General features: G+C 38.6%; 1 protein-coding gene across 2 annotated transcripts; it reads left to right on the plus strand.

Moving 5' to 3' along the window:
• The first annotated feature begins 2,624 nt into the window (after nucleotides 1–2,624).
• Nucleotides 2,625–12,451, plus strand: LOC122664914 (CMP-sialic acid transporter 1-like). 2 transcript variants are annotated; one of them, XM_043860946.1, is made up of 8 exons: nucleotides 2,625–2,751; nucleotides 4,576–4,659; nucleotides 5,014–5,228; nucleotides 5,389–5,467; nucleotides 7,026–7,195; nucleotides 8,182–8,368; nucleotides 11,921–11,998; nucleotides 12,263–12,451. In XM_043860946.1, the coding sequence occupies exons 1-8, from the start codon at nucleotides 2,701–2,703 to the stop codon at nucleotides 12,404–12,406; spliced, it is 1,008 nt and encodes a 335-aa protein (XP_043716881.1). In that variant the 5' UTR covers nucleotides 2,625–2,700; the 3' UTR covers nucleotides 12,407–12,451. The 2 variants fall into 2 exon arrangements, with proteins under 2 accessions (XP_043716881.1, XP_043716882.1); XM_043860947.1 differs by lacking the exons at nucleotides 11,921–11,998; nucleotides 12,263–12,451 and adding an exon at nucleotides 11,562–11,654 and having other exon boundaries at nucleotides 2,677–2,751.
• The last annotated feature ends 1,547 nt before the right edge of the window (nucleotides 12,452–13,998 follow it).

Consider the following 13,998-nt stretch of genomic DNA (forward strand, 5'->3'; position numbering starts at 1 on the left):
TAATATCACCCATTGGAGAAGTGAGGGAGAGAAGGGTAGGAGTAATGGTCCATGGTAAGGTTTGCTTCTTGTAAGTGAGACCATGGGAACTCCATTGGAGGCCGGGGAACTTGGTTAAAAGATCAAATCCAATAAGGGCATCTCGACCGGGTAAGGAGGATCCTAGAACTCTATGACTGACTGTTAATAAGGGAAAAATCTTGAATTTGACCGGATCCTTGGATATCAAATCTACGGAAGAGGTTTTTCCATCTGCAGCAGTAAAGAACTGCTTATGGGGCTTCCAACAGCAGGGGGTAAAACATGAGGAGCAAGTATGGTCATAGTTGCACCAGTGTCAAAATAACCAATAACTTGGTATCACCTGATACGGGCGATCCGATACCGATACTTAGAACCATGCTTGGAGACGTTATTCCAACAAAACATAAGTGCAAGAATGACAGATAGCAGTGGAGGTCAAGATAAGGTTGTCAAAAGCTGGCCTGTATCAATCGGTCAGCAAGAGCTGACGGGTCAAAATCTGAAATTGGACTAAAGGGTGTATCCAGTGCACGAGGCTCCCGCTACTATGGTGTCTCAGGAAGGTCATAATGTAGGCAACCTTACCCCTGCTTTTGCAGATAGGCTGTTTCCAGTTAGGAACCCGTAACCACTTGGTCACATGAACAACCAAGGACCAACTGATTAGTAAATGGTCCGCCAAACATCGGTTATGTCCATGGTGTTTTGTTGTAGTCTGATGGATGTCTAATCAAGATTGATCAACACTTGTAACTGATCAGGGCTATCGTTTATAGCTTGATCAACTCGTTTATGACTTATTTGTAACTCAATTAACTCGTTTAAAGACCAATTATAGTTCATAAGTCCAATTAACTTGATCTCGATTACAGACCGATGATCAACTGTACGAAAATATGTGTCCATGCCTAGTTTATGAGGTCTCTATTTCTTTGGGAAAGGGTGATTTCAATTTTTGTAAACATGTCAAATGACACATTTACCTTTGATATTAACACATGGCTCCATTAAAATGGAGCGTCAAATAGAATTGAAATTGATTTCAATTTCAATATTGAAATAGGTCATCAATTATTTAACTATTTCAGATGAAGTTGATTTCAATTTCTCATAAATAAAGTAAAAAAAAATCATACCAAATAATACAAATTCAATTTATGAACCCATGAAATTGAAATAGAAATCATACAAAACAACCCTTAACAATCACTCCTCAAAACCAAAATTGAGACCTGCTACTAATTAGTGATTTACGTTCAATCTTTATGGTTAAGTTAATCCTTAATCCAGTTGGGCTGATAGCAAGCGATTATTCAAAAATATTGCATACCCCATAACTGAAACTGAACTATTTCTTAAATGGGAGAGGGATAGGGCCTGCGTGACGTACGTTAGCTGGCGGCACCAATGGGGGTGCAGAACGGGGCATCATACAAGAAGGACACTGGGTCATTTCAAAGAGGGCGAAGATAGAGAGATAGATACAGATTGGGAACGCTGGCAGTGTGCCCAACTTTTACCCTTATTTAATAGTCAACTTAATTTCGGGCTTAATTGATCGAGTTTGGTCGGGCTTGTAGGTTCAAGCCTGATTTTTGACACCCTTAGTTTGGACTCCTCTGCTCCCCTAGTATAACAGCTGATTGAATGAGTGGATCGCTTTCTTTTACACTGCTTCACTGCATAAAGTGCAAATCGATTATCTACCATCTTAATCAAAATTGGTCAAGTAGCAAAATCAAATATTGACAAATTAAGGACTACAAAATGGGTGCACGTTTAAAAAATGGACTAACTAACAAATACAAGGATTCATGGACATAAAAGGAGAGTATTTTGATTGAGGGGAAAAGATCGGATCCAGATCCTCTACTGCCAAGCTGCCCGGCAAGACCGTGCTGCCCAGGCACGGTGCTGCTCACAAAGACCGCCTTACCCCCACTCGGGCAAGGCATTTGGGCAGGGGTGAGGTGGACATTGCATGCAGTACTGTGTCTGGGCGGCACGGTCTTGCCAGGCAGCTCAGCAATAGATGATCCAAATTCGAAAAGATCCCTGCATGGGACATAGGGGCTAAGCCCACACATTTTGGGGGGGGGGGGGGAACAGAAATGACCGCCCCGCCCCCAATATGCCAGTGCCTGCTCTCATTGGCTGCCGCACGTGCAGGACCCCTGCACTCCCATGCAGAGAATGGTTCCCCTTTGATTGAATATGAGTTTAAAATTGCCAGACGACCAATTCAGACCAGTACTCCCTCGATATCCTGTAGTTTGAGACTTGTAGTTACCAAATCATGTATAATAATGCGATCTGATGCGTGCCCAGACATGCACTTTTATGATTGGATCAGCCCACAATCTCGCAAAATGGGCATTCAATTTTCTCATAGTGTGGGTTCTTGGAATTACAAGCCCATGGGCCTCCTTTTTGTTTTTGGGGGACAATGATGATTAGCCCACCCCATAATACCCCACATGAGCTTAGAGTTGATACTGGGTATCCGTTATCAGCAGTAAGAGTCTAAGAGAGACCTTGCCACCAAACCAAGGGTATTTTAGTCATTTAAGGCAAACGATAATAAATTTTTTCTTTTTTTATAAGCGCAAACAATAATAAATCGGAAATGTTTTTCTCCCCTGAGAGGCAGTATGAGCAAGCAAGAAGCGAAGCAAGATGCACTGGTACTTCGTAGCTGCGCTTCTCACCATTCTTACCAGTTCTCAGGTCAGTGACACACTTCACGACAGTTCTGATATCTGTTAGCACTGGAAATTTTTTACGGCCTTTACCTGATCAGGATTTTTGTTTACTTTAGATTCCTGTTGTCCTCTTTTCACTGCTTTTGTAACTGTTCAGATCGCCCTCATTTTCGTAAATTTTTCTGGAATAATTCTGTGTTTCATTTAATTTAGGGCTTTTTAGAGTGCAAATTGAAGTTGCAGTGCTTTCTTAATTTCGAAGTAACTGTATACGTGAAAGTTGTTGATGTTTTTCTATTCGATCTATCTTGCTGTGTATATGAAGACAAATATACGAGAGTTGGGCGCTCGAACTTTAATCTGAAAATGTAATCTTTGTTTTCTTAACCAATTTCCCATTAAATCGAATGATTAAATCGAATACAAACCTCTAATGGAATAAAACAGTCCGTCTAATGTAATTTATCATGTGCACACATGGCGGTTCGTAATTATCACTTGACAGCAAGAGTCAGTTTAGGTGTTCTCCTAATTCAATGGGGAATATCTTTCGTTAACTTAGTTCCTAAAATGACCAGATTATTACTGGGTACTTCGTTGGAGTTGCTTTTGGTTTGCCTCATTAATCTTGTCCTGGGTTGATAGGCTAAGGAGACAATCCCAAACTTCTTGTCTCCAGATTGATTAAAGTAGCTATTATGTATCTTAAATGTAAAGGTGATGGACCTACATGAAATATGGGAGTTCAAAGTTGATCTAGGTTGTGTCCCTGCAGAGTTTGCTGTGTTTTAGTAGGTTAGTGTTAGTGTTCCTCATCTACATTAATTAGGAAGCAACTTAGGGTGTGAACTGAGCAACTTCATCTATGCTTTTGAAATGGACATTTTCAACAAAGTCCATAGTTAAATCCGTGAGAAGTCTGAACTTATTCTTGGTTGTGAGTAGCACAGACTATATTGTTGAGCTCGGTGTATTTGATTAGCGAGAGCACAAAGTTTGGCAAACTGATTAACATTCCATAGTTTTGCAGTACATTCCAGGATAAGAACGAGAATAAAGAACCTCTTTTTCTTCTTGGGATCCAGATGCTGAGCATCTGCTGAAATTTGCTCCAAAATTTTGGTCATAGTTAAAAAGAAAAATACACGGAACTTTAAGTATTGATTACTATTCCAGTTCAATTCTGTAATTAATAATTGTCTTCAGTTGATTATGACTGAAATCACTGAAATGTTTGCCCCCGTTTAAAAAACATATATGTCAGCGATTGTGACCAGAATAGTTGACTTTCGGTTCCATGACAGCTGTGGTGAGCTTGGAAGTTCTTCAAATTGAATTGATACCATACTGCCACCATTTCCAGGTGTGCAGTTGATGCTATAAGTGCAGTTATTAGCCTGTACATTACCAAGAGATGTGCAGTAATCACATGTAAGAGGAGGCTTGTAGTCCAACCAGTTGTCCTAGTATATATTGGACACTAGCTACAGAATTTGGAAACCAGAATTTATTTTTCTAGGAGGTAACTGTCAGTCAATTTGATTGAAACAAGATTGCCATTGATTGAGAAATGAAAGTAAGAGAAGATGGATATGAGTAAAGAGATAAAAGATAGGTAACATTAAGAGCTGCGAGTGGGATAAAAGAACTAGAACTGGATACCCAGAAAAGAATAAAGAGATCTTCTGCGAAGAAACAATATAAAGTCTCAAATTCTCTATGATGGGCATTTTGAGATTGGTGGTATAGATAGGGGGAAAGGAAAAATCAATTTGAGTATTTCTTTTCCACTTTGACATTACTGCCAATGTATAGATTTACTCTGTTTTTCCCCCCTGGCTTGTGGCAGGGAATTTTGACAACACTCTCACAAAGTGATGGGGGATACAAGTATGACTATGCGACTGTTCCTTTTCTTGCTGAAGTTTTTAAGGTACATCTCCTGTCATGCATTATTTAGGTAAATCGGACTGCAATTTCTGTTCTCTGTAGCTTATTTCTGTGCTCACTTGACTTAAGTGCCAAACATGTTTAATAAAAGAGTTGTGTTGTGAGTACTAAAAAGCATAGTTGTCACAGTGTTAGGCAACCCAAGGTGTTGGAAGGGGCCTGGATGCAAGGCGACACCAACAAGATGCCAAGGCGACCAAGGGGCCTGGATGCCTTGACAACTATGCTAGAAAGATCAGTTCTCATACTAAGAAAAGGAGATTCCCGCTTTTAATATAAAATATTACTTTTCCCTCATCCTGGCTGACATTTTTATATTATTGTCAAAAAAATACAGCTGCTGGTATCTTCTTTTCTTCTTTGGCGGGAGTGCAAGTCATCGCCTCTTCCAAGGATGACCACAGAATGGAAAAGCATGCGTTTATACCCAATTCCTTCCATTATATACTTAATCCACAACAATGTTCAATTTGCTACCCTTACATTTGTGGATACATCAACGTATCAAATAATGGGTAATCTGAAGATTGTCACAACTGGCATATTATTCAGGTGCTGCCTTGGTCTTTGGATCGTATTAGATCTGATATTTGTGTTTCTTCATTTTCAAGCACTATATCCAAGATCTCTGTAGTAGTATCTCCATTTTCTTACTTCTTGAAGTTGATCTATGTTTTAATAAACTAGCAGAAATTTTCATTTATTCTTTTAGGCTGTTCCTGAAGAGGAAACTGTCTAATCTGCAGTGGATGGCTATTGTTCTGCTAGCTGTTGGTACAACCACGAGCCAGGTAATAATGCCCCACCTTTTTCTGTATTCAGAAATGGAAGTTAAAGTATACATATTACATATATCCAACGCCTCCTTGATTTGAAGTTGCTGGAAACAGCCTCTCTACAAAGTGGGGGTAAGGTTGCGTACATTATAACCCTCCCATACCCTGCAATGGCAGGAGCCTCGTGCACCGGATTAGAAATGGGAGCTCTGGATCCCTTTTTTGGAAATTAAGAGGAGCAGGGACAATTCAGGAATTAAATTTAAAGGAGAGAGGGCGAATATGGGGATTTCAGAAGAAAATAAAATTAAGTAGAAAAAAGATGAGCAGGGGGGCTTTAGTGTAATACTCAAAAGATAGGTCCTTGGATGTGATTAAGAGGAATGACCACCTTCTTTTTCATGATAGAACTACCAAACCAGCAGTAAACTATTTGATTTTGAAGGTGAGATCTATCTCTTTTGGTGCTCATTCCATCCAGGATTTTGGGGAAAGATCCTCACTACCAGGTCTCTCAAATAAGATAACTATCAAGGGGAAAGAGCAAGGTTTCCAATCCTCTCAAATAAGATAACTAGCAAGGAAACTAAAACTCAATCCAATTGCCTATGTATCTAACCCAAAATAAAATATTACAAAATTAAAAAAATTACAATTTCAACTCAAGTTAATGCCTAAATAACCTACTGGACCAAAACCAGATTTGGACGCAGTTCGCCTTGATCTGGGCTTCCAAATGGGTTCGTGCTGGTCCAAGAAAGCATTACTTCATCAGAGATGTTTATAATGCTTTTAGTTCGTGTATCTTGTATAGGTTTTTTTTTCGGTGGGGGGGGGGGGGAAGGATGGTCCACAATCTGTCATTTTATAAATATTTGGGTTAATTGTTACTCATGCTTAACATTCTGATTCTTCTATGCATGAGTACCATGTGTCAGAAGAATATTTGCACCAGGTCAAGGGGGTTGGAAGGTCCTTATTCCATATTTTCAAGGTCATGGCATGTAAAGGAAAATTTCTAGGTTGAAAACTTGATACATTTAAAAGCGTTCAATTTTACACAGTTTTATACCTTTTTATGTTACGAGGTCTTTCATAAAATTAAAAAGGAATGGCCACTGGTCACACTACTCTCCAATCAATCTGCATGCATGGCAATATGGGGAGTGATGAACCCCAAGGGGCAGCGCAGTTGGCAAGGGACGATGCCTAAGGAAGCTGAAGGTCCTGAGATCGATTCCGCATCCCCGCTTGGGGCCACCTGCCTGAGAGAAAACTTCCTGGTGAACATGGGGGCCCTAGTATCTTCCGGTTCGTGTGTGTTGTGGACTTGCGGGGTAGTGCACGAGTCCTGGGGGAATTAGTCGGCCAAAGCCCGGATACCTCTAGTTCCCAAAAAAAAAAAAAAAATGGGAGTGATGGCTTTTTCAACAAGATTGCCCCATGTCTGGTCCTCCCCCCCCCCCCCCCCCAACCCAAAAAAAAATAATAATAATAATAATAATAAAATTTTCATTTATATTCAGTTGGCATGGAAACTAAAATGCCCCTTATTTTTTTTTTATCAATGCAGGTCAAAGGTTGTGGTGAGAATTCATGTGACTCCTTTTTCTCAGCTCCAATCCAAGGTTACATGTTGGGGATCCTTTCTGCTTGTCTCTCGGCCTTAGCAGGTGTTTATACAGAATATCTGATGAAGAAGAACAATGACAGCCTGTACTGGCAGAATGTACAATTATATACGTAAGTGTCCTCTTCTGGCAAACATAAACAGAACCTTCACTTCTTTATCCGAAAGTAAGGAAGAGAAGAAGTAAAATGGTACCAACTCAACACTGTCCTATCCCAATTACTTGGCTTCAACTAAATGAAAATTTTTTCTACAAGTCCACTCTTTGTACGGTTGTTTTTCTGTTGATTCATAAGCTATTATGTTTTTTTCTCCCAATTTCAACCCAAAGCCCTACCTGGCATCCCCTCTGACATTTCAACTTTCATCATATCATTTCTTCTTATTGATACAGTTAATTTGGTCTCTATTATGCATGATCAAACCCTTTGAGTCTGAAAAGGAAAATTTTAAAGGCCTAGTAAACAAATAAATTTCTTCTAAAAATGTCAGTTATTTAATGAGGTAAATTTTAGTTTCTTCGACAACTATAAAATCTCACAAAAAAATTAAAGTTGTCCTTTTATAATTCATATCTTGAAGCATATTTGTCATGGCGACTAGGCAACCCAAGGCGTTGGAGTGGCGCTAGACGACAAGCACCCCAAGCGTCGCCTAGGTGTGCAGTATATGACTGTGTAATATAGCAATTAATTTTTATATAATTATGCTTATATGCAGCATAGAATCCATATCAATGCAATATGATATAATTGTGGTAGTAATGACCTAAAGAAAACCAACATATAATAAACAAAGCGTAGGATATAATATAAGCATATTCATCAAAAAGCAAAACAATAAACATAAATCAATGTAAACTTTTGAAGTGTCAACAAGGTGTGCTGTCGCCTAGGACCCAAGAAAGAGCCTGGACACCTAAGCGACGCCATGACAATTATATCTTGGAGAACATATTGTTATCTTTGAAACCATAAGAGAGATTTTGTGTTAGTTGGAGCTACTGACTGTGTTTAATGTGACTAGTATGCACATTCTATTATCATATGCTTTGAGTAATTTTGTTGATTCATGAATAAGAAATTACTCTTCCTTCCAGGTTTGGTGCGATCTTCAACATGGCACGGCTTCTCCTGGATGATTTCAAGAGTGAATTTGAGCAGGGACCATGGTGGCAACGCCTGTTTAATGGATACAGTATTACAACTTGGATGGTGGTATTAAATTTGGGATCTACTGGGTTGCTAGTCTCATGGTTAATGAAGTATGCTGACAATATTGTGAAGGTGAGTCCTGCCTTGGCGTTTAATTTTATTTCCTAATATTGTGGCTCATCTGGTCTTGAACATTTTATAGTAGCTTGACCGAGTTAACCAGTCCAAATAGCTTCTGTTTGTCCTTGGGGTATTCTTGGGCATATTTCGGTTTTATTCAGCTTGACATGATTTTTTGTCTTTCTTAAGGCCAGATATCTCATTTTTGGTTTATTTTCCTAAGTTGCTATTGCAAGGCGATATGAAGAGACATGGAGGAGTTTATGATTACTTGCTTGGTTTACAAGATATCTAGCTGAGTATCACAAACAGAGGGAAGTGTCTTTTCTTGCATGGGGATTGTTTGTCCAGAACTTCATTATAAAATTGGAGAGCTTAGAAGGCTTCCTCCCCCCTTTTCTGACCATGGTGCTCTAGGGTTTCTTTACCCTAGTTGTCTGGAATTCCTTAAAAGTATATTTTATTGTCTTTTCTAAAGACTACCACTTAGGAGTGTTGGATATCAAGGCCAAGGTTGATTTGCTAGGGTTTCTTGCTGGTATGGCTCCATATCATGGTTATCGGCCTGCTGAGGTCACAGTTGATCCCTTTCTCGATGCCTGTGGAGATCTTGAACAGGCGGGAAGAGTTCAGATTCTCACCCAATGCTTAGTGCGAATACAACTCTGCTTCCAAATGAAGAGTGGTTGGAGGATGCTTTAAGAACTTTTGAACATCAGTGTTGAGATTCTGAAGTTCTGCGACAATCTGCAAGCTGAAGAGTTCATCAATTGTCTGAACATCATAGAGAAGGGTTTCTGATAACAAGAAAGTACCCAATGATAAGAAGGTGAAGCTACTAGCCATAAGATTGAAAGATACAGGTTGGTGGGAAATGATGTAGAAGAAACTAAAAGAAAGTGTTACTGTTTAATTTTATTAGACTCTCTGTTAACATTTGCATAATTTGTAGCAGGAATAATTTATACAGTGATGTCTACAGCATTGAAGTTTTGGAATATCTAAGGCTGACTGTACTACTTGGAAGGGTGGAATAAGGGTTTAACGAAGGCTATGGGCTGCTGATTTGGGTGTAGTAGAAGGCAAGGAAGAAGAAATTGGTTCTGGTTAACAGAATATAAGTACATGCATGTGAATAAAGTGAGGGAAAATTAAATAAGAAGAGAATGAGCAGTACAGAATATAGACAAGTAGTAGATTGATAAACAAAAATAAATGAGAAAAAGAAGTAGGTAGTTTATGCTTAGGATTTCCTAGTTTTTCAACTATGGCAGTAGCTCCCGAAATTTAAACTTTATTTCTTCAAAATCTAACCTAAATAATTACTATGCAACATGGGGCTCATCTCTACTTTATAATGACCTCATGTTTAGTCTACTTGATTATACAATATAGATATAGAGTCTTCATAACAATACTATGATCTATAACTAATATCTAGGTTAGGGTGTAGGATGGGACCTAACATAGTTGTATAAGAACATCCAGATCAGGGTGTCATGGACGTTTATATTGACCTAATCACCTGGGTGTCTGAACTTCCCCTCATGCTATGATGGTTCCCTTGTTGGCTCAAAGGTGCCTTTGTTGTGGTGGCATGCTTGCTTGGTCTGTGCATGTGTGGCCTATGTGATGGCGGAATGATTTGTGCTTGGCATTGAGACAGAACAGGTATAGTTTGTGTATAAGGCTCCTCGGTGGCTCGAGAGTCGAGGCTCGGGATAAATTGCTGGGATAACCTAGTGCTACAACATTGAGGGGTCTCATTTATCCTGAAATTGTGGGAAAGATTTCCTTGAGGAGTTGTTTCTGGTCCACTCTTGTGGTGAGTGGGTCACATGCAGTTAGTGTCATTTGAGGCAAGTTTGCTTGGCTCTCCTATGCATCGTGGCTTGTTCTCATGTTCACTATTCTGCTGCATCAACGAATGCTTGTTTCAGCACCAATTTGACCACTTCTGTTTTCTTATCTACAAAGACATGTTACCACCAAATTTGGAAGGGAACTTTAATTATACATTTCTTGATTTTTTTCAGTCCAATACATTCTATGTGTAACATCAAATTTGTTCTTCTTTTTCTTTTTAATTGTCTATCACATGGCATCTTCCTCATATGACTAGACTCTTTTGACACCATGCATCAGGCACACTGTTGGACATTCCTTAGTTTCCTGTTTGAGGAAGAAACTTAATTTATCCTTTTCATTTCATCTATTGTTGTTTTGTTACGTGCCATGTGGTAATATTTTTTCATATAAGAGAGGGAGCAATCCCAACAGTATTCTTCAAATCCAATAGACAATATTGAGTACATGTTGTTTCTACCAATTCACGCGGATCAGAAAAATAAATAAATTTTCTAACAACAAAGAAATTCCAATTAAAGCTTTGAATCCCATCTTCCAACCCTCCAAGTACCAAACCAAAGTGAAATCCCCTATGGTAAAAGGAATGGTTGGGAAAAACAAAATCCATCACCTCTATATTGTGAAGTAACTGAACAAGGTTTTCTGAACCAAAAATTTTAGCTTCAAATGTTTTAAAACAATCCAATCACAAGTTCTTAAGATAAACAAAACTGATCAACAACCAAACCGAACACAAAGACCAACATCATGGGCTAACAATTCCCTGCTCTTTTGATGCAGGCACTTCAAAATTTAGGAGAAGTTAATGTGAATGGAAAGAAAGGTGGCTGATGGAAGTTAGCTTTGTCACTGATCAAAACATTAGGGAAGTAATCAAGAGCTCTTCTCTGGGACTTCATCATTGGAAAACAAAGGCCAAAAAAGGCAAAAGATGATTTGTTTCCGGTTATAAGAGGAGTAGGAGTTTTGGCTTTTGAAGAAAGGTCTGCTCCTTGCTTGAAGACGAAAGTCAGAGAGAAGAGAATGAGAAGAAGAGGGTTTGATTTTCTATTGCATAACAGATCAAGTTGGGGATGGAATTTTTTATGATCTAAGGGGCAGACTCAGGCACTTGAAAGTTAGAAATGTAGGACCACAACTCAGTCAGCTATCCCTTCTTATAAAGGATTATAGATAATGAAATCAGCTAGACAGATAGATTAGTGATCAAGATTGCTTTACTCAGTGCTAAACCTTTTCCTAGTTCAATTATATAAGTAATTACTGCCACTTGAAGTTGGTTGTTGATCAATTAAGTAAAATAAAATAAAACATGCATATGTTTGCGGCTCAGCAGATTTTTCTTGAATCACTATGTTTGAACCCTGCATGTCTACAGTACATTGCTACCGAAGAGCTTTGCCCCTTCTGTTGATTCTTTGCTCTTTGTCATGATTTATAACTATTTTTATTTAGTCTTGGCAATACATTTGTTTTGCCATACTGACAAAGTCAATTTCTACTGCTGCTTATTTTTCTTGAGACCCAAATATATCAAATTCATTGTGAATCTAGATAATGATTACAATTTGTTTTTATTTATATATGTTTGGTTTTAGGGAGGTTGTTAATTGATAACCTAGTCACTATTTATTCATGAATGGCTTATGCAATTTTATCTGTCTGTCCATCATAATTTATTTTTGCTCCTTTCAGGTGTATTCCACATCAATGGCCATGCTTTTGACAATGATCTTATCTGCGTACCTCTTTAATTTCAGGCCGACACTGCAGGTGAGTTAAAAAACTGCATTTGAAGCTACATGATTATATTTGATTTTCCTTTCCTTTATGAGTGGATATCAGGTACTACTGCACTTTCATCTCCATAAGGTCGATTGAAACATAATCGGTGTAAGGTGATTATTTATAATAAGCTGCTCAATGCATGCTTTCAATCAATCTATGGGGAAAAGTTGCAAACCTGCAAACACTTTCTCAACCCCTTGTTTATTTAGCAAGTGGTGATCTTGTGTTTTTTCTCTTACCTTGTTGCAGCTTTTCTTGGGGATTATTATCTGTATGATGTCACTACACATGTATTTTGCTCCTCCTAGCATGCTTGTAGAGTTGCCTTTGACAGTAAAAGCAACCCCCAAGAATCTTGCTGAAGTTTCTGTTCATCAAACAACAGATTCCTGATAGAAGTCATCATATTAAATCAACTAATTCATAGTACAGTGTCCACTGAAAGGTGCATTTTGTTGTTTTTTACGAGTGCATAGCAATTTTCTTGCCATATAAAACTTGTTACATGAAAATTACGCCTAGTGGGTAGCATAGGTTCACTGGATGAATTCTTGAATTTAGCATCCCTAACACCTGCAATTGTTTGAACCTGGGCCTTCATGTATCAGTTGCATGGGTCACATGTAATTATCAGCTGCGTGTCCGGGACACTTCAAATTATGACCCTTACTGGTGTTCCACACTTCATGTAAGCCAATGAGAGTGCAATTAATGGGATCTTTGCCACACCCAAATTGGATGCTTTTCTATGTATTGTAACATAAACTCAGTCATGATCTACAGCTAGAGCATGGTCGACCTAAGGTTTGCAGGGGGAAGGGGATCTATTTAAACTTCAAGGGTTAAAAGTTGAAAATTTCTCATTAGGCAGGCAGTGAGAATTTTCAATCAACACCATCCAAAATATGAACCACAAATTAACACTCTTGATAAATAGGTTAGGTCATAGGTGAAAGCATGTAGTTCATGGACATTTAATTTTCGAAGTACAGTAGTACTTGCCAATCTGAAAAATGGGAGAAAGAACTAACCGATGTTGTGTGCGGGGGTGTATCTGTACCTAGACACAGCCCGGCACAAAAAGACCGTCGTACCCTTGGACCTTTCCATCTTTACCTGTTAGTGTTCCTTTTCCCTTGAAAATTTTAATTTTTCTCCACAAACTATTATTGCTCTACTGAGGGTGCTACGCAGCTATGGTGTAGAGTTTGACAAGTCTGATAACCTATGGAGGGGTTTTGGTGGAGATGGGTTATGGATGCTTCAACAGCATTACTCAGGAGATTGTTGAAACCTCCAGGTGGTAGCACACTTAAGTACTTTATTAGGGATATAATTAAGACAACGTGGTTTTTCACTAACGCAGTAACAATACCTCTTCCCTTTCCTGGGATCCTTCTTGTTTGTGTTATATCAGAGAAATGTTCCCTTCGGTCACATCCTACAGTAAGATGTGAGTGAGTGGGGACAGGTCTTCTGCTTTGTAATGCAAGCAGCTATTTTGTGTTTTTCCAAACCATGATAGGTTGGGTCATGTTTACAGCGATTTTTTTTCTTCAATTTTTTTCATATGGGTTCTTTCATTTTTATTCATCTGAAAAAGGGAGAGGGAGAAATTATACAGGTTCATTGGGTTTGTTTTTTGGGAAGATTAAAACAGGATTGCATTCTTTCTTTGTTATTTCAAATTGAATAATTTTGATCCAAATTAATGGTTTGTGAATATAGAGAACTTGCACATTAGCTTGTTTCATGAGTTTCTTTGTACATATTTTTGACTTTAGCACTTAGCTTCATTTTATCTGCTTTATGCAATTTCCCAAATTGAGTTTTGAAAGAATGGAAGAAAGGATATAGACGACGAAAGAGGCTGGGAGTCATTCTTGATTCTTCTTCTTCTTCGTCTTCTTTTCCCTCAGTTAAGAAAACCGTCTCTGAGTCGTAATAAGAATTGAGAGGAACAGTTTGAAAAGGAAATGGAGGGT

Source organism: Telopea speciosissima, chromosome 6 (assembly GCF_018873765.1).
Source record: "Telopea speciosissima isolate NSW1024214 ecotype Mountain lineage chromosome 6, Tspe_v1, whole genome shotgun sequence".
NCBI classification, from domain to species: domain Eukaryota; kingdom Viridiplantae; phylum Streptophyta; class Magnoliopsida; order Proteales; family Proteaceae; genus Telopea; species Telopea speciosissima.